This window comes from Tupaia chinensis, unplaced genomic scaffold (genome assembly GCF_000334495.1).
Source record: "Tupaia chinensis unplaced genomic scaffold, TupChi_1.0 Scaffold138441_1, whole genome shotgun sequence".
Classification (NCBI taxonomy): Eukaryota; Metazoa; Chordata; class Mammalia; order Scandentia; family Tupaiidae; genus Tupaia; species Tupaia belangeri.
Window position 1 is genome coordinate 1150809 of NW_006198338.1, and position 23456 is coordinate 1174264.

The window sequence follows — 23456 nt, forward strand, 5'->3', positions numbered from 1 at the left end:
GCATTCCGGGGAGCGCGTGTTGGGCACACCAGCGCATCCGCTCTCTCCATTCAGAGACCCTGCACGTGGCATGTGCCGAAGCACCTGGTCCCTAATATGACCCAGTGGATCGTCGCAGCTGCCGGAGAGGAGCCTGGAGGGGGAGTTCTTGGCCCCATTTTCCCAACTAGAAAACTGATGCCAACAACACAGGGAACTGGCCAGAAAGTGGGTGTGCCCAGGCCTCCCGCGGCCCAGGCTGCGGTCTGCCTCCTTGCCTAGGAGGGTCGACGTGTGTCTCACTCAGTAGCGGCCGATACCAGTTCTGGAGGATTGATGGGTCAGGGCAGGCCTGCTATACAGAGGTCAGGATCTGGGTTCGGCCGCTACACGCTTTGTGAAAGGTGAGGGCCCGTGTGTGCGCAGGGCTGAGCCCCAGACCTCGGCAAGGAGCAGAGCAGGTGAGGGCTCGACTCCCTGTCCTGTGAGTCCTCGGTTTCCCCACGTGGGACAGAAAATGACAGGTGGCCGGTGGGAACTACAGGTCAAGGGAGGACTTTTGACAAAGGGCAGTATCTCTAGGCTGATAGAAATGACCCAGGAGAGAGGGGACGTTGGATGATGGAGCCAAGGGGGAGATTACAGGAGCAGAGAGCCCCGGAGCTGGTCTGAGGGGCGGGGACCCAGCACTGACCTTAACAGCAGAGAAGGCAGCATTTCGGGTGGAGTGGAGATAGATTGATAGAGCTGATGATGAGAGGAGAAGGAGTTTCTCTTCTGATTGCTTCTATTTTCTCAGTGAGCTCCAATCATCAGCCGAGAGCAGAGTGGGGAGGCCTGTCTCATAGAGGGGGGACTGCACTGGCTGGGAATGGGGCAGGACCATGAGGCTGGGCCCAGGCCCGAGGGTACCCTGTGGAGTGGGGGCAGGGGTCACAGGAAAGAGGGGACCTTCAGGCAAGAGAAGGGACAGCGTCTGCCTAAGCCTTCCCACTTCCTCCCTGGAGCCTGAGCGAGAAGGTGTCACTGCAGACCCCCGGAAAAGGCGCTGCCCTGGGCCAGGCATGGGCCTATGCTCAGCCTGTCCCTGGAAGATGATCTGAATGACCTCAGGCCCTTCGTGACTCCTACCATCCTGTCTCATGGGAGAAGCCCAGTCCCGTTCCCCGTGAGAACAAGACTTGAGTCAGAGCGGATGTGCCTCCCTCACTGAGGTTTGCTTGCCCTCACTCTGTCCCCAAACCAGGGGTGACAAAGCCAGACAGGCTAGGATGGCTGCCGGGATGCAGCGCTCTCACAGAGGTGGCACGTTCGCTCCCCATGGGGGCTCGGGGGCCAGCCAGAACGTCAGTCCACACTCCTGGCTGCATTGCCATGGCAGCTTTCACGGACCATGGTTCTACCTTAGGAGCATGGATGCACTCCTGCCTCTGAAATGCATTCTGCTGTGGATGGGCTGGTTTCTTAACGCGGGACTCCTAAGATGATCAAAGAGCTTACAGAAAAGTTCAATTCGGCGAAAGTCCCCGTCTGCCCTCCCTCGTACCAGTGGAGAAACTGAGGCTCACAGAGCACCTGCCACTTGCCCCAAATTACAGAAGGAATCTGCAGCAGCCCTGGACCTAGAACCCAGTCTCCTAACCCCCAGCCATGGCATGGATGGGAAAGGCACTCCGGTCTGACCCGTCTGACTCCCCACCTCACCTGACTGAGAGGCTGTAGGGGCAGCAGGTGCTGGAAAGCCTGGCAGACTCAGCTTGCAGCCCTCCAAGTGGAGTTCTTCCCGTGGCCCCTTACAGCTGGGCCTACCTGCTACTTAGCACAGCCTCCCACCTTCGGGGTTGTTATGGAAACCAAACCTGGAGGGGAGGCAGGGAGGGCAGGGAGGAGGTTGGCAGTCCCCGCAGCAGCTAGCAGTGTGGGCTTCAGCGTCGTCGTCATGGTTGTCAGGGATGAGGGAGGAGCAGAGGAAGGCCAGGGTCTGCCCTTCCCCGTGGTTCTTTGACCTCCAGAAAGGCCTCCTCTGTGCAGGGGCTGATGGGATGGGGTGGAATTCTCACCCACCACCTCGTCTTTTTCTATGCCATCGCCCACAGTCCCGTCCCTGCTGCCAGCCCCTGGCCTGCCACTTCGGCGTAGAAGATTGGCTTGGAATGGTGTCGCTAGCCTGAGAAGGGCACAGCTCTGTCCCCCACCCGCACACCCACCCCTGAAGCTGGCTTGGCCAACCAGAGGATTTCTTCTGCCTGGCCGCATTCAGGGACCCCGGAAAAGCTCTCTGTGGAGGCCTGGGATCCCTACATGGGAAGCAGCCAGACCCCACGTTCTGCGCTTTGTAAAAGAGGTAGCAGCTCCCAGTCCCAGACGTGGTCCCAGACACTCCCTGTGTCATGGTCCCAGCCCCTTAAAGGCTCCTCCTCCGAGACCTCCTCCAACCCACGCTTGCACCTGCCGACCAATATGTGACCCCAGTCCCGGTGCTGCCCGAGCCGTGTAGCTCGCCGGGTAAACCTGCCAGGGCCAGGTCCTCCCCTGTTCTGTCCCCACCCAGTTCTGGGCACCTCTGTCTCCCAGCTTCTCTACTCAGCACCAGCTGCCGAGGAGACGGGAGATGAATGCCCATCAAGCACTGTCTGGGCTGGGTCCACTGAGGCTGGGCAGGCTGGATGCTGGGACAGGCAGACCCAAGCTAGCGGCAAGCAGGGCACGCACTGGAGATGCCAGGGGACGAACCAGGTCTGTCGGGGACAGTAGGAGAGAGGCCTGGACTCGCTCCCTCTCTGACCATCACAGTGGTTCACTCACTCCCTGTAACCAGAACGGACAGCCTTGAAAACGGCGCCCTGAGCAAGGGGAACCGTGGTCCCAGACCACAGACCAGCTGCAGGGATTAGGGTCCAGAGCCTCCAGCAGGCTGCAACTGGGGCTTCATGGCCCGGCGGCATTGGCATTTGGGCTCACTCTGACGGTCCCGTAGCAGCACCTGTTGGACAGCGACTGACAAGTCTCTCAAGCCTGAGAGAAGAGGGCACAGAGGCCTGAGGGTCAGCACTATCGTGGAGGACGGAGTAGCCATCCGAAGTTGAGGGGGACCTTGGAGCAGATGTACAGGTGTCTCTGGGCCAGACCAAGAGTGGTGAGCTCTGCTGCTCTGTGCGATGGGGCCGCAGCTGACCACGGCGCCGGAGGAAGCCCTGCAAGCTGCAGTGAGTCTGAGGATGAGCTGAGTGCCATCGAAACGGTCTGCCGGGGCCGGGGGCAGGAGTGCTCTGGATTGCACCTGCTACTGGCATTCCCTTTAGGAATGCGTGAGAAGGAGCCATGAATGGACACTCAGGAAGCCGGAACCAGAACCTGCTGACTGCACAGCGCTGAGTCCCTTCCCATTGGACGCTCCTGGCTTATGGGGAACTCAGAAGTTCTGAGCAGAGAGGCAGAGCCTGGAGGTCCAGACCGCCAGCTGCACTCTCAGCCCACCCTGGGTATGTCCCCTGGTGTCACAGGGCTGACCTCCTGGATCTGACATCGCTCAGCCGCCGGTCAGACACACGTGGTTCAACATCAGACATCCCGAGCGCAGTGTCCTTTGTTAAACATCAGACACCTTCGGTTAAATGTCAGACACCCTGGATGCAGAGGCTTCGGTTAAATATCACAAGTCACTTGCCGCTGTCCTGATGACCTTGGTCACACTGTCCATCCACCTCTCAGACATCTGGGTGTCACGAGACCCATCCACTGCATGTCCTTATGCTCTGCTTGGGCTGGTCCCTGCCCTCCCCCAAAGACCAGCTCCTTCCTCCCGCGCTGTGGCTGTCATAAGGTGGGAGCCCCAGGGCCACCCACCTCTGCCGAGCACCACTCGGACCCAAGCAGGACAGACGCCGGCAAAGCTTACACTCCTCTGAGCGTAGGACTGTGGGCGAGACCCTCCCCGAGGATGCCCTCACCCTGGCTTTTCTTCTGAGGCCCGGCCATCTGAAGAACAGAATCCAGGCGCCTGCCCTTCCCAGCATGCAGTACCTCTCTCCCGGGAACCGTATGTTCAGTGACTACTCAGGCCAGCTCCACCTCGTGACTTCAGGGACTCCTGAGCTGCTCCTTACACAGACATTCACGGCCAGAAGGCGCCTGGGGGCGTCTGTGACGGCCTCAGCCAGGAAGCTGATCACAGGCTGTGGAAGGTGGACTGAAGCGAAGACCTGGATGGAACCCATGCCCCTGCACCTCCTGACCTGAGTCTCCCAGAAGCAAGTTGTCCTCTTCATTCTAATGTGTCCCCAGCCTCATCCCCCATGCGTGGTTTTGTGTCACGGTCCCCAATGGTGTGGAAAGTGGCAGAGCGGTCACCTCCTAGCACTGGTTGTTCATGGGACCATCATGGAAAGACCCACCCAGGAGCTTGCTGTGTGGACCGCCTTAAGACACCATGTAGTCCCATGTCAGGAGGGTTGAGATCAGGAAGAAAACCTGGGGGAGGCTGGGCCAGCCACAGCCCTCCCCGTGGGAGGGAGTGCAGGGGGAGGGCCAGTGGGGGAGGGCAGGCTGCGGTGCTGACTTGTAATCCCCAATAACTGTGGTTTGATTCTGCAGGTATGTATCAGAAAATATAAAACTAGGCAATTTGTCGGCTCTTCGAACTTTCAGAGTCCTGAGAGCTCTAAAAACTATTTCAGTTATCCCAGGTAAGATGCCCAGGCTCTCAGATCTCCGCTACAAGTGACTCTCTCTCTGTCTCCCCCCGCCCCCCTCCTCTGACCGTGTGTCCCTCTCTTGGTGTGTCGTCACTGTCTTGTGTGTGAATTTCCCTTGTTACAGATACACAACTGAATTTGTGGACCTGGGCAATGTCTCAGCCTTACGCACCTTCCGAGTCCTCCGGGCCTTGAAAACTATATCAGTCATTTCAGGTGAAAATCAGGTTAAGCGCCGAGGCTGGAGGGACACACCCGGGGAGCCAAAGCCACCCTCGGGAAGGCCCCTTCAAATGTGCCTGTCACCAGAATACCTTTCCATATTTCAGGGGTGGGGTCTTTTGGAGGTGGACAAGCCTGTCTCCCCCAGAACCTCAGTACGGGCTTCAGGCCGTCCACCCCAACAAAGCCCACCCCACGGCGGGGCCTGCATTGAGCCAGATCCTCCCCTATTGTGCTGTCTTGCAGACTTTTTTCCAAATTGAACTCAGCTCTCTGAGTAGCTAAAAGCTTGTACATCGATGGCTTTAGCCCGAGGTGCTAATCTTCTGATCAGGAAACGAACAGAACCACGTTTGCGGAAACCCGCAGGCACATCCAGAATGACCCGAGGAAGTCTGGCATAGTCCTCTGTGGCCGAGCGCCCGCGCTGGTGACACCCTCACAGCCGGAGCCCCAGCCTCACTTGGTGAAACGGAGCGTAATCTGTGGGCAGGCATCATCCGGCCTTGGCGTCTTAACAGCCCTCGCTGCATGGTGCGGTAGAGGTTTAGCAAACCGTGCATGGTAGCCTCAGGAAGAAATCCTCCTTGACAGATGTTGGCAGCTGGCCCCGGGAAGGCATCAAAGCCCACATGGCCTTTCTAGAAACCAGTCCACTCACCCACCCAGGAAAGCTCTCCAAAGACACGGGAGGAAATCGGGGCCCGGTTGTGTGATGGGCTGGTGCTGCCGCCCAGCCCCAGGGACACCCTCCTCCCCTAGGGCTTGACTCGTGCTCCCGAAACGCAGAGGACCTCCCGCTTTGGGGAACTTTCTCTGGACGAGCAGCCTGAGGCTCCTTCTCAAATTGCTTTTTTTGAATGCCGCCGCACTCAGAACTGGAAAAGGCATTTCTTTTGAGAAGGCGGCTGGAGACAGCTTGCCTGCCACCGTTCTGAGCGGTGTCAGCTGGAGGATGGGTGCGTGGAGCCAGATGGTGGTACCCGCTGCCGATTTGGGAAGCTGGTGCTTCCCCTGGCCCCCACCGGGCTGTTACTGCCCTGCTCTGAGCTCCGTGAGGAATTCACACTCTTGGTCAGTAAGCGGGGGGCTCCATTCCGCTGTGTCCATGCATTCGCTCCTGCTGGCCTCCAAACCCACATGGTATTTGCACACAGGGGCCACTTCTCGCCCACCCCTCCACGAGTGGCCCAGCCCCCCAGCCAAGCCCCAGAGGCAAGTGGTACAGCCACCCAGCCCCTCCCACAGAGCCACCCCATGAGCCAGGCATCCGCGGCCTTGGCACTCACGTGCAAGCTCAGAACCCTCGTGTCTGTGCCCTGAGGTCCCAGCGATGACCTTGTGGACACGCACCCCCACCAGTGCAGGTAAACACATGACCACAGCAGTTAAGAATGGTACATTCCATTCTGTTTTATCAGATTTCCAGAGGAAGGTATGTCTCACTGCTAGGGGGAGAGAGCCCACCAAGTCAGCCCAGCCCTACTGGGTCTCTTCAGTAAGGCAGACTGGAGACCCAAGAATGGTCATCAGAAATGCTATGGGCAGGACCAGCAGTTAGTGTAATGGCTATGTCACTGGACTCCCATGTAGTCGACCACGGTTCGAGTCCCGGACCCGGTGGCTTAAACTCACACCAGGTATATGTGCTTGCGTGCCCAAGATCCTGAGAGGAGAATGGAGGAGAAGGGATTGCGGCGTGGCCATCCCCCCTGGGGGGTGATTTCTCGCTTTCTGTCTCTCTGTCTCTCTCTCTCTGTCTGGCGAGCGCACGTGCCCTATAGCAAAAAAAATAAATTAAATAAAATAAAACCTCTCCAAAAAAAAAGAAATGCTATGGGCAGCATTATGGAGGACTCCCTGGAGGAGGTATCACATCCACGCTGAGCCTTAAGTAGCTTCAGAACTCTCTGGCCCTCCTCTCCTTTTCCATAAAAGGGGAGCAAAATCAGGAATAGCTGATTTCCAAGGACCTTTCCACCCATCCTCTGAGAACTTCAGTGGCGGGAGGACTTCCCAGTTGATCTCCCAAGACCCCTCCCTCTCTGGGTCTTCTCACCCAGAATCCATTGACGTCCGTGGGACCGTTCTTGCCAGAAATGAAATCTGTTATCCACACGAGAAGTGTTTAAAGAGGCGCGTTGCCCTCGGCCACTGTCTACGGGCCAGGGCGGGAGTGCTTTGAAGTGAGAGTCCTTGAAGTGGACGCTTTAGGTAAAAAATACTTTAGCTTAGTAGTTGAAGCAGAATCCACCACCCCCACTTCGTGCCCCTCAAAATGTGGTCAGGGCAGGGGGCTGGCCTAGTGGCACAGTGGTTAAGTATAACGCAGAGGAAGCTCAATCCCACGTGGCCAGCCGGGGTTTGAATCTCAGCCCCATCAACTTCGTGCCAGGCTCGGGCTTGTGCCTGCCTGTCTAGAGTCCTGACAGGGTGGAGGGTTGACCAAGGCCACGTCAGGGCTTTTTGTCCCCCCAACATTCTCTTTCATGCAAGCGTCCATGCTGTCTATCATTAATTAAAAAAATAAATAAATGGGAAAACTAAAGGCAGAAAAGACACGGGCAGGGTCTGCCGTCCCAGTGAAGCGCTTCCAAATCCCACCATGACCACCTCCACGCTCAGACCCCTGCCGGGTGCCCCACTGCCCAGGCTGTTGCCAACATCTGCCAGGACGATTTCCACAGAGAATGCTCAGTGCCTCTGGCCCGGGCAAGTGGCAGCCTGAGTGGCCCCACGGGGAGGGTGACTTCCCCTCTCCCGTGTTTGCCCCTCGCTGCTTCCTCGCCTCTGGGTCATGGGCACAGCACTCGCGGGCACAGCAGCCGCGGGTGCCCCTAACACATTAACCGGCTGGACGATGGAGGATGGGGCTTACTCTGAGATCTGGCCGCTTGGGGAGGGGCAGGGTCTGCTGTTGGCGGAAGAGGCCCCTGCGCCCGACGCTCTGCTCGCACCTGGGACGGCAGTGAAGGCTCAGACGGGCGCATCTCCATGAGCTTCCCTGTCACTGTGCTGTGTGGCGCTGACTTCTGCAGGGAGCTGGCCGTGCGACTAACAGATCACTGCCTCTCAGCTTTGGAATGGGAAGGACAGGGCAAGCAGGAAGATGCAATATTCAACCCCTCCCCTGACCTTGAACCTCCCCCAAAAGTGGGCCTGAGCCATGGCAGACCCCTTAGGGGATCACTCAGCGTTGCCCTGCTGGGCCCGCCCCATCGCCCCCAGCACGCACGCACGCACGCACACACACACACAAGACCCTGAGCCAGGGTCCCCTGGCCTCCTCAACCCTCTGCCATCAAAGCCAGCCAATCCCAGCAGCAGGTCAGGAGGACCATTCATTAGGAATGATTATGTCCCTCCCCATGTCAGGATCATCACCCCAAAATGGGCCTGGACCTCAGTCTCCTTTGCTATTGGGTCACATTAAAAGGGGCAGGCCAGGTGTATACCTTGCGACCAGCCAGAGGGTGACAGGCTTTGAGTGTGTGTTTCCTCAAGAAGATCGCACTTTGCACACCATCCCATACATTTGGTGGGTGGAGAACCAAGAGGACCAGGCCCGCTCCGGAAGTGGAAATTCAGACTGGACTGCCCAGGATATCGGGACAGAATCGTAGCCATTGAGGACAGGAGACTGGGGTCTTAAAAGCCAAAAGAAGCCTCTCTCATTCTGTTAGCACCTCATGGTTGCCCACCCTGGCCCCATCTCAGCTTAACTCAGGACTCTAGGGAGGCCCAGGGCCTTCCCTAGGGCCTGGACCCGCCCACTGGAGCTCGGAGCAGGGTGCCATGGGCGACCCTCTGCCACTGTCACCTTCCCCAGGCCTCAAGACAATCGTGGGGGCCCTGATCCAGTCTGTGAAGAAGCTGGCCGATGTGATGGTCCTCACGGTCTTCTGCCTCAGCGTCTTCGCCCTCATCGGCCTGCAGCTCTTCATGGGCAACCTGAGGCACAAGTGTGTGCGCAACTTCACGGCGCTCAACGGCACCAATGGCTCCGTGGAGGGCGGCGGCCAGATCTGGGTGTCGCTGGACACCTACCTCAACGATCCAGGTGTGGACCCCCTTTGCGGCCCGGGCGGGATAAGACCATCAGGGCTGGGGCTCATCTCTGCTACACAGGCCATGCCAGCGGCCACAACTTCAGGGCCATGCAGGCCCCACCTGATCTAGACAGTCCAGTGTGCGCTCAGCAATCTCAGGCCCAGCCAGCAAACAGAAGGGATGCATGAGGGCCTGCCCTGGCAGGTGTCCAGGCTGGCCAGGGAGCTAGCACTGGAAGACCAGGAAGGATGGATCTCAGGGTCTGACAGCCGGACAATGGCAGCTGCAGCTCTTGCAGGTGGGACTGATCCTAGCGCTGAGGATGGTCAGGAGACAGGCCTGTCTGCAGAGCATCAGCTTAGGGAGGGCTGGGACACGGAGCTGGGGTGGTTGGTGAGGCCTCAGAGGAGAGCCCCTTAACTTGGCACACGGATTTCCCAGAACCCTGCAAGATGGCTGGAAGAAGCTCAGGGGTCATGGCAAATCTTGGTTTCACTGCCCCTGGCTGACGCTTCCGTTCTCTAGGTAGACAACCAGCAGATCTCCCTTGCTTAGTGCCAGAAGCTCTCTGAGGTAGATGCTGGTGCACGCCAGACTCCGGGCCACTAAGGCGATTCAGAAATGTGGTGCCTCTTAGGTATCCCAGCTATCCACTTTGGAAAATGGGAAGAAAAACTCAGCCAGCCTATTTGTTTCTGCTTCAGCTGTGGCCTTGTGGTGGTGGTGTTAAAACGTCAGTGTGCTCCTCCGTCACCTGGAGGGCTCTGGAAACTGTGACTCCTGGGCCCCACCCTGGGGTTTCTGGTTAGGAGGTCTGGGGGGGCACCTGGGATGCTGCATTTCTAAGCAGTTCCCAGATGCTGCTGCTGCTCGGAGGCCTGCCTTGGAGAACTGCTCCCCAAGACAGAGGCAAGTCATGGTGAGAGGCAGGGACTGATGACATCCACAGAGAGGAGGAGACAGGGCTGGGTGTGTCGGGTCTCACCTAGGCCAGCTCCAGCCCCATCTGAACAGACCATATGCTGCCATGGTGACCAGGGCAGGCATGGCTGCCACCATTTTGTGCAGTACAAGTGGGTCCAGAGCTGGGCAGTAGCCTGAGAAGGCTAGGCAGGACTCAGTGGCCAAGCTAGAACTCTGCTTTGTGTTCAGAGCTTCTTGTGGCCCTTGGTAGCCCCCGAGAGATTCGGGGCAGGGTGTGAAACTCCCTGTGGGGCCATTTGAGGCCTTGCCCAGGGCTTCCTGTGTCTTCCGAGAGTACAAGAACCTCTGGCAGAACAACTGCGGAGGAGCCACAGGAAGGCCAGGGAGGCAGGCGGAGTTGCCTCCAGCCTGGACAGGAAGCGGGCAGGGGCAGAGAAGAGGCAGAAGACTAGCAGTGATGTCTCCACCTCCCAAAGCTCTGTACACCCGATGGGAACCCCAGGAGTCTGAAGCACACGTGCCTCTCACTTTCCGATGTTTCTCCTCCAGTAAACTACCTGCTCAAGAACGGCACCTCCGATGTGTTACTGTGCGGGAACAGCTCGGACGCCGGGTATGTAGCACCACCTCCCCCTGTCCCCCAGTCACTGCACCCAGCCAGGAGTCTCCTGGGGCTCCCTCAGCTCACTGTGCTCTCTGCATCCCCGGCCCTGGCTCCATTGCCTTCACTCCCTGCTGATCTGTTCGAGGTGAGCGTGGCCACCTCCAGCAGTCTGGACTCCCCTGCAGGGCAAGCAGGCCTGGACCTGCACCCTGAGTGGTACCCAGACACACCCAGAAGCTCTGCGCTCCTGCCAGGGCCCCGTGCGCATTGGGGTATGGGTCCGGGCCTGCCATGTAATGGATCATAAAAGGGAGGAGCCACACAGCTCACTGGATAGGCGAGGTGTTCTGTGAAGGGTAGTCCCACCTCTCCGTGGGGAGTTCCAGAGCCCAGCTTTGCTGTTCCAGAGCCCAGCTTTGCTGCCTCTTTCCTGTTGGAAGAGGTTGTCTGGTGGGTCTCAGGCACTAGCAAGACACAGGGATCCCTTGTCTGCATCCTCCCACTATCTAAGTCTCTCTCTCTCTCACACACACACATACACAACCGTGTACATGCACATACACATGAATCCAGCCCCCTGCTCACCCTTTGGGATACAGGCTATCACCTCCAGCTCTGTGAACTGTGGAGCTGCCCCAGTGAACCAGTGCCTGTGTATGCAGTCATGCAAATATCAAGGCCAGTCCATCCCCCCAGAATCAATCAACCCCATGGCCCTGCCTCAGCCCTGGGCTCATCCTGTTCCGCTCGGCCAAGCCTTACTGCTTCCCCACGGGTGCTTGCACCGTGCTTAGCACCGTGGGATAGACAGCAGGAGAAGAAACGAGAGCCAAGCCCCCTGTGCCTTCTCTCTGTGGGGAGAAGCAACTCAGACAGTAGCTGGGATGGATTGTGTGTGGGCAGAAGGGAGCTGGATTTAGGTCTAACAGAATACAGATGGAGAGAAAAAAAGAGGAAGCTGGTGTCCCGGGTGGGAGGCTCAGCACGAATGAGGGCGTAGAGGCAGAACCAGCAGCTTGGCACTAGGTTTGTGGGGCATCCACTGGGGTTCCCGGGGAGATGGGTCAGACCCAGTGAGGGTCTCAAGGACAGAGGACCCCTTACAGCATGAGTCAGAGTCTGCCTGTCTGGACACAGGACATGTCCTGAGGGCTACCGGTGCCTAAAGGCAGGTGAAAACCCCGACCATGGCTACACCAGCTTTGACTCCTTCGCCTGGGCCTTCCTCGCACTCTTCCGCTTGATGACACAGGACTGCTGGGAACGCCTCTACCAGCAGGTGCGTGGGTGCCCGGGCCAGCCGAGGGACACCAGGTATGGGCTCAGGGCCCTGCTGCACAAGTAATTAGCCAGAGGCAGCCCTAGCAGCATCCCAATAGAAACAAGGGGCAGGGACCCTTACGTCAGAGGGAGAAGGGTTCATCAAGCTAAAAAAGTTTCTTTTGGCTAGTGACCAAGTACCCGTCCTTTATATAGGACACTCAGCTCTGTGTGGGAGACACTTCTCCAGGCTCTAGGATGGAATATCTCCCCCCACCCAGCTGGATGGGACATTCTGCCTCCTTCTCTGGGTGGGACCCTGCCCACCTGTGGGTGGGTCATTCTCCCCTGTAGCACATGCCCTCTGCATAGGTGGGACATTCTGTACCCTACTCCTCAGCCTGTGGCTATTTGAACTTCTGGAATAGCCAGACTGGGCAACTGGGAAATGCTATAACCTAGGAGGGGCTCCAGTAAGGATGACCTCTGCCTTCTTCTCCCCCAGACCCTGAGGTCCGCAGGGAAAATCTATATGATCTTCTTCATGCTTGTCATCTTCCTGGGCTCCTTCTACTTGGTGAACCTGATCCTGGCTGTGGTTGCCATGGCCTATGAGGAACAAAACCAAGCCACCATTGCTGAGACTGAGGAGAAGGAAAAGCGCTTCCAGGAAGCCATGGAGATGCTCAAGAAAGAGCATGAGGTGGGCGAGCAGGACAGCCAAGGGGGCCTCCAGACCAAGCCCTCATCTGGCTGTGATGCATGCTGGGTAGAGGTGTTTTTTGTGAATGTGGTACCTACTGGGCAGAAAGTCAGAACTCGTTTTATTAAGACAGTACCTGTTAGTGCAGCACACTGGGTAAGGTGGGTCCTGTGAGTGCTGCGTATGTCAGGTAGAGTTGTTCCCTGTAGTTACTGTGTCTTCTAGGTGGAGGTAGTGTGTGCTTAATAAAAACGGCACATGATGGGTAAAGATGGTGGCTGCTGTGTATAGGTGGTCCCTGTGAGTACAATGTATGCTGGATAAAAGAGACCCATGTGTCCATGAACATGGTTTATCCTGATCAAGGCATACCTCGTATTAGGGGCTGAGAAGGTCAACTGTGAATACAGTGTATGGATAAAAGAGATCATGTGTCCATGGACATAGTTTATCCTGGTCAAGGGATACCTCATATTAGGGAGTGAGAAGGTTTAGTGAGATAAAGGTCAGAGGCCTGAGCCAGGTTGGAAAGTAAACACTGATGATGCTACCCTGGCTACCCGCAGTCCTCCATGTGGTGAATGCTGGAGATTAATTGCAGAGCAAGCTATTAGACACCAGGCTGTGGGCATTGCCTTGTTCTTCTCACTGCCCCATACCATCTCCTCCTGTACCCTCTGACCAGCTGAGCCTCTTGAAGATCCCCTGCCCTTTAGTTGTGCCACTACCTCTGCTCTTCAGCATATCCCTTTCATCTGTACCACCCACTCCTTTAGCCACTCTTCCTTTCCTTTCTGGATTTTGGTCTTTCTCAAAACATCTTGGCTTGTCTGAGCTTAACTCTGTGATGGCCTCCTTTTGGGATAAGTGTGCAAGTGTACTTACTGAGAGGAGAGCCAAGTCACTGAGTTGTCTGTGTGCCTAAGCCTGAGGATGTGCAAAATCTCAGTGACCAAGACATCATTTCCTCCACCTTTTCCAGGCCCTCACCATCAGGGGTGTGGATACTGTGTCCCGTAGCTCCTTGGAGATGTCCCCTTTGGCCCCAGTAACCACCCACGAGAGAAAGAACAAGAGGAGAAAACGAATGTCTTCTGGGACAGAAGAGTGTGGAGATGACAGATTCCCCAAGTCTGACTCAGAAGATGGTCCCAGAGCACTGGTAATCCCAGCTGTGGTTCTGGCCCTTTCAGAGTGCATTTGACATCTAAGGCCCATCATGGTAGAACCCTAGTATAGTCACAGCCACATGGCTGCTCCCCAAAGGGCACATCCTTGAGCCCCCTCCCAGCCTTGTTTCCCAAGGTCATTCTCAGATTGGAAGAGCCCTGGGCAGAAGGGAAGGTGAGTTTTGGTGTTAAGGTATCTGCAACTTGGGACCAGCAGGTAGTGTAATGGTTATGTCTCTGGACTCCCACTTAGTTGACTGCAGTTCGAGTCCTGGACATGTCTGAAACTCACACCAGACATGTGTGCCTAAAATCCCAAGAGGAGAATGGAGGAGAAAGGATTGCAGCATGGCCATACCTTTGGGGGGGGGGGAGTGGGTAATTTCTTGCTTTCTCTCTCTCCAGAAAGCATACACACCCGATAGCAAAAATCTCCCTAAAAACAAACAAACAAAACAAACAAACAAACAAAAAAGATATTTGCAACTGTGAGCTGGTCCCCCAACATTGAGGCTGAAACTGGTAGGAGCCCAAGGACATGCCTGTATCACCGAGGGGCCTTCGATGTCCCCTTGGCATGGGAGTGCCCAGATCTTGCTTGGAACTTTCTGCAGCACCAGAAATCTTCCTGCCTCCTTCTCTCTGTGTATGGTCTTAGCCTCACTTTTCAACCCAGCTAAGCTTCAAGTTTAAAGCCCCAGAGGTATAGACTTGGGGTGAGTAGAACCAGAAGATGCAGAATTACCTCTACCCCCACAAGCCTTTAGAAAGCCCCCTGGCTCATCCCACCCAGTTCCTGCATGACTGGCAGCAGTCCTACATGCTCTGAAAAGCTGAGCAGGGGCCAGTGCCACAACAGATAGGCTGGGAGCACATGACGAGCTGTCTTGCTCACGTCCTCTCTCCCTGCCCCCTCAGAACCGTGTCAGCCTCACCCATGGCCTCAGCAGGACTTCCATGAAGCCACGCTCTAGCCGGGGGAGCATTTTCACCTTTCGACGGCGAGACCCAGGCTCCGAGACAGACTTTGCAGATGATGAAAACAGCACAGCAGGGGAGAGCGAGAGCCACCGCACTTCATTCCTGGTGCCCTGGCCCCTGCGCCGGCCCAGTGCCCAGGGACAACCCAGTCCCGGGGCCTCGACTCCTGGCCATGTCCTCAATGGCAAAAGGAATAGCACTGTGGACTGCAATGGGGTGGTCTCCTTGCTGGGAACAGGAGACGCTGAGGCCACATCCCCAGGGAGCCGCCTCCTCCGCCCTGGGATGTTGGAACGCCCCCCAGACACGGTGAGCCAGCCCCACGATGCAGGTACACGATCTATCTGGCCTCCCAAACTGGTCACCAGCCCTGGGTCCAAAACTGCTTGCCCCATGTTTTTGAGCACCTGTTGTGTGCTGGGCTGGGGGTGAACAGATCTGTCGATGAAGTCTCTGTCTTCATAGAGCTCCCATGCTAATGGGGGCAGACACACACAGTCAAAGCGAGAAGGAGAATGTGTATCCAGTGTGCACTGCTGATAAACAGGGGTGAGAGTTAAATATTGCACCCTGATAAGGCGTGGGCATCGCAGAGCCGTGGAAGTGCAGGGCCAGCACCTCGGAAGCCCTGGGCTATGCCTTTGGAGCTGTCGGGTGCATGTGCATGCGTGCCCAAAATTCAGAGAGGAGAACAGAGAAGGGATTACAGCATGGCCATTCCGCCTGGGGGGATTTCTCACTTTCTGTCTCTCAGGTGAGCACACGCACCCTATAGCAGAAAAAAAAAATCCCTCTCATAAAAAATAAAGGGAATATACCCTAAAATAATGATAAAAAGTAAAATAAACAGTAACGTAGGAGCTTATTACCACTATCAAGATGTGTGATAAATAATTGTATGTGCTCTACTTTAAAGAAAAGAAAAAAATTTTTTAAAAAAAGGGTTTTGCCATAGGTTGCACGCTCTCGTCAGTGAAAGAGAGGAGCAGTGAGGCATTGCCCCCCCAGAGGGGATGGCCACACCACAATCCACTCTCCTCCATTCTCCTCCCAGGATTTGGGGTATGCACACACGAACCTGGTTTGAGTTTCAAGCCACAAGGTCCAGGACTCGAACTGCAGTCGGCCATGTAAGAGTCCAGTGCTTTAATCACCACCCACCTTCTGGGCCCTGTGCTCTACTTTCATATGGCTGGCAGTGCAGTGGGTTTGTTTATACCATGTTTAAGAAGTTCTAAATTTCCACAGTCGTGTGAATATTATTGTGCTATGACGTTATGGTGGCTGCAGTATCTCAGGAGGTAGGAATGTTTTGGTTCCATTGGAATCTCACGGGATCGCTGTCACGTGGGATCTTGAAAAACTTCATAGAAAGTGCATATTAACCACAAATAAAAATGGGCTGGCCCTGTAACTGAGTGGTTAAGAGACCCAGGTACTGTATGGTCATCCATGGTTCAAATCCCAGCCCCTGTGGCTTGAAAAACAGTCCAGGTACGTGTGTATATGTGTCCCAAATCCCACCAGGATGGAATAACAGAGGAGAACGAATTGTGGGTGCTGAGTACACCCTGTTGAGGGTGTACTTACAGGGATGTGGGCATGCACCCACACATGCGTTTCAAGCCGTCGGGTTCAGGACTCAAACCACAGTCTGCCGTGTGGGAGTCCAGCGACGTAACCATTACACCATCTGCTGGTCCCATCCATGAACATTTTGAAGTCTCCACTTCCATACAGTTCACTGTTGACCAAAACATGTTGTCACAGAACTGTGGTATTATCTATTTTTTATTTTATTAAACAAGAAGACTCTTGTGGCATATTGCAGGCTGCCTGGGGCCCTCATAGTCCTTCAGCGCAGGGTGTAAAGGGGAGAACTGGGGGTACCAAAGGGAGGCAGAAAACAACTTCTGGGTGGAGCTGGGGCACCCCCCCACCTCTCCCATCACCCAGAGGGCGAGATATCTGGCTTCCAAGAACACCAAAACAGGCAGGGCCAGCCCAGGAGCCTGAGCCTTATGGAATCAGGTCAGAAGCCTGAGCGCTAATAGAATTTCCTAATCTCATTAGGGAGGACATCATCTCATTGTACTGCACATGTCAGGAGGAATCCAAGTTCAAACACTTCATTACAGGAGCTCTGACCTCACCCATTCTCACTTCTGTGGGGCCCATTTGTAACCTTAAAGGGATTAGCGGGCCAAGGCAGGGTCATTTGCAAATTTAAAGGAATTATTGCACCAAGATAGAGACATTTGAAAAGTCAAAGAGATTAGCAGACGGCCCTGGGAATACCTCCTCTGCGCTCAGTGAGAAGTTTCTGCCCTTTTCCAGTGTAGACACATAACCGTTGTAAGGGAGTGGACAAAGGGCCGGGCCGGACATGTGTGGCATGTCCTGAGGAGGGGACGGGAATGAAGATTCATCCTCCGCCGGCCTGAGAGGCTGCCTGGGAGGTGAGGAAGCTCCTGAACAACCTCTCTTTTTCTTCCTCTGCTCCTAGACCTTCATTCTCCTTTCTCTCCTCATCCGGCAAGGTAGGGGCAGAGCCGTAACTCCAGCTGCGACCTCCTGATTCTTTCCAGCCCACCTGGCATCAGCCATACTGAGTGCCAGGCGGAGTTGGAGGCTCCAGAGTTACAGCATTGAACAGAACAGATGAGCTCAGCCCTCTTGGAGTTTACACGGCAGTTAGAAAGATGTATCTGCGGGGACCAGCAGTTAGCGTAATAGCTGTGTCGCTGGACTCCCATGTAGTCAACCGCGGTTCACGTCCTGGACCCGGCGGCTTAAACTCACGCCGGGCGCGTGTGTGTGCGTGCCCAAGATTCCGAGAGGATAATGGAGGAGAAGGGATTGCGGCATGGCCATCCCCCCTGGGGGGGGATTTCTCGCTTTCTGTCTCTCTGTCTCTCTGTCTGTCTGGCGAGCGCACACATCCCTGGTGGCTTCAAACTCACACTAGGTGTGTGTGCATGTATGACCAAAATCTCCAAGAGGAGAATAGAGAAGGGATTGCAGCATAACCATCCTCCCTGGGTGATGGTGGAGGATTTCTCATTTACTGTCTCTCTGTCTCTTTCTGTCCAGCGAGCACACAAACCCTATAGCAAAAAAAAAAAAAAATTGTCTCTCAAAAAAAAAAAAGAATACAAAGAATACTCAGGAAAGGTCTTCCCAATGAGGTGACATTAGATTGGTAGGCAAATTATTTTCAGGAGCCAGCCACGAAGATGTGGAAGAGTGGTGTCCTAGTGCACTGAACACTGAGTGCAAAGACCCTGAGGAGGGATAGATCTTTTCAAGGGATGAGAAAGCCTGGAGGGGGGAAGGTATGGTGGAAACATTAGAGGATGTAGAACTTTAGAGGTAAAAGAAAAGTTTGGGTATAGTTTGAGTAAAGTGGAGAGTAATGGAATGGGAAGAATTGTTAAGCAGAGAAATGACTTAATTTCAAGAGAGTCCATTTCTATAATATATAGAAATAGAGGCTGTTGCAGTAGTTTAAGGAAAGAAATGATAACAGCTTGAATTAGGATGTGTAACAGTCAGCTGTTAGCACAGTAATGCTGCGTAACAAACTACCCTGAAAGTCAGTGGCCGATAACACACATTTGTTTTCATAATCACTTGTCTTCAGGTTAACTATGATTCGGCCAATTTAGGTTGAGCTTGACTAGGCAGCTCTGCTTCTGGCTGCACGTTGCCTAGGCCTGGCTCCATGCCCTGGCTTGAGGCTGTTCCATATGTCTGTTCTGAGGCCCAGGCTGAAAGGGTGACAGTTACCCAGGGAAGCTCTTTTCATGGAAGACTCCTGGAATATTGGATCCAGGCAAACCACACATTTAAGGCTTCTTTCCACATCATATCCATTAACATTCCATTGGACAAAGGGAGATTTTTTTGGGGGGGGGAGTTTTTTGCTATAGGGCTCGTGCGCTCGCCAGAAAGACAAGGAGAGACAGAGAGACGGAAAGCGAAAAATCACCCCCCAGGGGGGATGGCCATGCTGCAATCCCCTCTCCTCCATTCTCCTCTCGGGATCTTGGGCACGCACACACAGGTGCCCGGCATGAGTTTAAGTCACTGGGTCCAGGACTCGAACCACGGTCGACTACATGGGAGTTCAGTGACATAGTCATTACGCTAACTGCTGGTCCCAGGAAGATTTTTTTTTTTTTCACCATTGAGTTAGGAAAGTTCACCCCACTGACAGTGGAAGGGGAGAGTAAATATTTGTAAATTGATAACTCAAATGATCATAGATGTTAAAGGAGGAGGAAAGAAGTCACCAGAAGTTAAGACATGCTTGTGAATCAGGCTGGCCAGATTTGTGGTTGGACCTAGGATAATACTGTTAGACCAGCCACCTCAGGCCTCTCGGGCACTTCCGTATGAATACTTCCTTGAGTGGAAGCTCGCTGCCTCCCTAGGCCACATTTCAGGAGTCCTACCAATTGCAAAATTTGAGCTTACTTGAGCCCAGATCTATCATGTATCTGTGTTTTTCTATGCAGAAATGTGTCATGACTTTTCTGACAACCCAGCATTTGGTTCCCACCTGAAGACCTGTCTCTGCCACCCTGAGTAGCCCAGGCTGTCTTTCCTCTGCCCTACAAAGATGGTAGAGCCTCACTGTTGGGTGCAGAAGAACCTGGTCCCTTCGGCAGCCCAGCTCAGGCATGTGGGCTCTGGCCATGCGAGGCCCTGCTGAGGGCCTCTGTGGGCCCGCGTTGGTGCTGTGGGCTCCCTAAGCCAGCCAAGACGGTGCTTGCCTATCACTCCCTTCATCAGGGCACTCCATACCTCTGTTTTCAGGCCTGGTTATTGAGTTAGAAAAATGGTGCATGCCTATTGAAAGCAAATCCAACAATTCAGAAAGGCATAAAGTGAAAAGGGTGGGCGGACTCCATAGTACAAAATAATGCACTGCTCAACAAAAGCTGAATCCTTCATGACGACCACAGTTCAAATCCCCAGCCTGGTCAGTTTGAAACACTGGGGATATCGTGAGTGTCCAGGTTCGTTCACCTGGAGAACAGAGATCAGGACATGACCAGAGCCCATCTCTCCTCCTCTCTTCTCCTCCCTCTTCCTTCCTCCCTCCCCTTCCTTCCTCTCTCTTTCTCTCTCTCTCTCTCATTCATGTGCATGTTCTCTATTGTAGAGACAGGGGAAGAAAACTAAAAGGGAAATAAATAATAGTGAAAAGGGAGGCCAGCAGATGGTGTGGTGGTTAAGGTGTTGGACTCCCACATGGGCAACCATGGTTCGAGTCCCAGCAGCTTAAAAACCACACTAGACATGTGTGCTTGCATGCCCAAAATCCCAAGAGGAGCAGGGATTGCAGTGTGGGATCCCCCCAGGGGATGATGTCTCAATTTCCTTCTCTCAGTCTTTTCAGCAAAATACACTTGTGAATATAGCAAAAACCTAAAAAAAAAAAAAAAAAAAGAAAAGGGAACTTCTTCCCCTCTTACCCCGCCCACTCCCCCATAATCCCACTCCCCAGTTACACCCACTTGAATGAGTCAGTCTGTATTTGCCACACCACATTTTGGTTTTCCCTCACACTGCGTGTCTTGGAGATGTGCTCATGGGCGTTGCCTAATTCTCTCTGGTTGTCTACGTCCGGGTCCAGACGTCTGTAACTGATTTTGATATACTTTCTATGGATTGGCTGTTTTGTTTTTCTGGAATGAGGGACAGTGCTGCGGGGGACCTCGTGTACGTGTGTTTTCGGTGCATGTGTGTAAGTCCTCACGTGGTTGGGCGACTAGACGAGGAACTGCAGGGTCAGATTTCAATCATCTTGGTAGATCCCACCCAAGTGCCACCTAGACACCACAGCCTCCCACCAGCTGTGTCTACACAGACACAAAACCACATTCTCTGTTTCTAGTAATGTCACCTTGGAGGATGTTAGATATTTTTCGGCCTCTTTATGCAGTTAAGAGTCCCCGAGCATTTGGGCACGTGTGAATGTGTACGGCAGCACCTGACACGGGAAGGGCCCGGGGCGCGTGTCGTTTCCTGACCGCGCTCAGGAATCACCACTGCTCAGAGGCAGTGAGGAAGAAAGAGGACCTAGGAGGTAATGGTGGCAGGAAAGTGGGAGAGGCTTGGGGACAGAGAAGCCCAGTGTGGCCTCTCTGGGTCTCCTGTGACCTCCTAGCCTGCGTCAGGGCCAGCAGGACCAGGGCGGAGGCCGGACCCGCATACCCAGGCTGACACACATCTCCTGGTTGTGTCCAGACCACACCGTCGGAGGAGCCGGGCGGGCCCCAGATGCTGACCCCCCAGGCTCCGTGCGCAGATGGCTTCGAGGAGCCGGGAGCACGGCAGCGGGCCCTCAGCGCGGTCAGCATCCTCACCAGTGCACTGGAAGGTCAGCACCCTGGGGTGTCCGCACGCGCCCTCCCCTGCTCCAGACTCCTTCACCTCCGTCCCACCTGAGCCAGGCATCACCCTGTGTCTAGGCCAGGCTGGGACGTGCCCCACTGTCCAGTGGCCTTCCACGTCCTGCCTTTCCTAACGTGCCCTAACGTGCCCTTAGAGCTGGTTCCGCTTGCTCTGTGCCAGCCATCTGCTTGCCCTGTGTCTCCCAAACACACCCAGTGTCTTGACCTGCCCCAGGTTTTCCCACACCTGTCCCAGCCTGGCCCGGGCTCGTATCAACTTCATCCTGTCTTCTCCCAAGCATGCTGTGTCTGGGTCCTCTCAGCCATCCACTTATATGCCTCTGACTAGCCCAAGCATCCCGCATCTGTCCCGGTCAGTCCCACCCGAAACCTCCTGTCCTTCATGTCTGCACCTGGCACCCCATCTCGTTCCCTTCTGTCCCAGGTGTGTTCTCAGCATTTCCAGCCTGTTCTGGCACCACTTCCCATCCTTCCTGACGCACCCCAGATGCCCACCTCTGTTCCCGCCTGTCCCATCCATCCTGACGCACCCCAGATGCCCACCTCTGTTCCCACCTGTCCCGTCCGTCCTGACACACCCCAGATGCCCACCTCTGTTCCCGCCTGTCCCATCCATCCTGATGCACCCCAGATGCCCACATCTGTTCCCACCTGTTGGGTCCTTACATCTGAACTTCCCTGTCCCACTTACTGTCCCGTCCGTTTCAGCCCGTCTCCCCTGAACGTCCCCATGACTACGTAGGACTACTCTTTCAACCGAGCTTACGTTCCTCCTGATCTGTCCTGTCCCCCACACCCCTGTCCCTGTCACCCTCTCCTTTCTTATTTACAGAATAAGGAGCCAGACCCAGGCTACCCATTCCCTTCGCCTTCCCTGTCCTATCACAGCCCTGTCATGTCCCCAAGCAAGTCATTCATTTTTTTCTGGAAGATCTCGGTCAACAAAAACAAACTAACCCCCTGGCTGTGTCCCCAGAGCTGGAGGAGTCCCACCGCAAGTGTCCGCCATGCTGGAACCGCTTCGCCCAGCGCTACCTGATCTGGGAGTGCTGCCCGCTGTGGATGGCCATCAAGCAGAAGGTGAAGTTCGTGGTCATGGACCCGTTCGCTGACCTCACCATCACCATGTGCATCGTGCTCAACACGCTCTTCATGGCGCTGGAGCACTACAACATGACGGCCGAGTTCGAGGAGATGTTGCAGGTCGGAAACCTGGTAAGGGCCGCTTGCAGCTCTGTCTCAGATGGGCCTCCGGATGGGAGGGGCTGGAAGTCGGCTGGCCCCGCCTTCCCGGGTCAGGGGGAAGGGATCCTGAACACCACAGGGTGTGTGGAGGGTGGGAGTTATCACGTAAGAACAGGGAGAGAGTCTTGGAATCCGCTGTGCAGGAGCTGACAGATGGAGATTTGGAGTGAGGTTGGGATTCAAGGTCTTTGAAGATGCCCAGAGGCTGGAAAGAAAAGGCGTGTTTAGGGGTAAGCCTGAAATGGGTGGAGACAGTGCACACGTTTTCTGTTGGGAGATGAAAGGAGAGCGTGCCTGCAGAAAGAGACAGGTCTCTGTGGACAGAGGTTGCACAGGTGTTTCTAGATGGGGCAAGCACAGAAGGATGGTTGGATAGAAGAAGAGCAGGAGGAAGATGGATGGATGGGCAGATGCATGAGTAGCTGGGGGGGAGAGAGTAAATTAAACAGAGCCAGATTCGAATCTGACTCAGCTCTTACTGAGTACGTGACCCCAAACAAATTACTTAGTCGCCGTAATTGGCACAGTAAGTATTTGCTTAATTTAATAAATGCAGAATTAGTATGACAGTATCAACCTCCTAGGAAGCTAATGAGGACTGAATAAGATCATGTGTGTAATGCGCTTGGCTCGGAGTTTCGAGAAACAATAAGCACTCCGAAATGAATGATAGTTGTGGTTATTGTTGTTATTGTTAAAAAAGAGGGATCCTGGACGTCAGCATGTCTGGGTTTTAATTCTGATTATTTTTCTCGAGACCAATCAAGTTCTCCCTCTTTACCATACAGAGGGGAAAACTGACGCCCAGAGACTGGGTTGGGTGGCAATATAGGGGGGCAGAGTTAGAGCTAATGTCTCTCAGCTCTGAGACCAGGGCCATATCGGCTCCATCCAGGTAAACACAGAGGCAGCCCCCCTCCAGGAGGTCCTAGGGCAGGCCTAGAGCCTCCCAAGAGAGCTCTTGGGATCATCTCTGAGACTGGGGAAGGGCAGCCTCTGGCCATTCAGGTTGAACTCTCTCCTCTGCAGACCTAACCCTGTTGCGGGCTCAGCTACTCAGGTGCCCCCATAGGCAGGTAGGTCTCCCGTGCTGTGGAGTATGAGGATTTTCTTCTACTACTTTCTGAATCCAGGACTCTAGATAATTCTCTGCAGGGTCTGTTCATATTTTTTCATTAATCAGAGCCCATTTTGCTATCA

At 54.8% G+C, this 23456-nt stretch overlaps 1 protein-coding gene across 1 annotated transcript in view; it reads left to right on the top strand.

Annotated features, from left to right (window-relative positions):
* SCN5A (sodium voltage-gated channel alpha subunit 5) overlaps positions 1–23456 on the top strand; it is a 104360-nt gene that overhangs the window by 30158 nt on the left and 50746 nt on the right. Inside the window, 9 exon segments of the mRNA XM_006161350.2 lie at positions 4798–4889; positions 8725–8955; positions 10419–10482; positions 11611–11752; positions 12239–12436; positions 13419–13598; positions 14524–14895; positions 20845–20977; positions 21988–22226. Of these exon segments, the coding sequence (XP_006161412.1) occupies positions 4798–4889; positions 8725–8955; positions 10419–10482; positions 11611–11752; positions 12239–12436; positions 13419–13598; positions 14524–14895; positions 20845–20977; positions 21988–22226 (1651 nt within the window).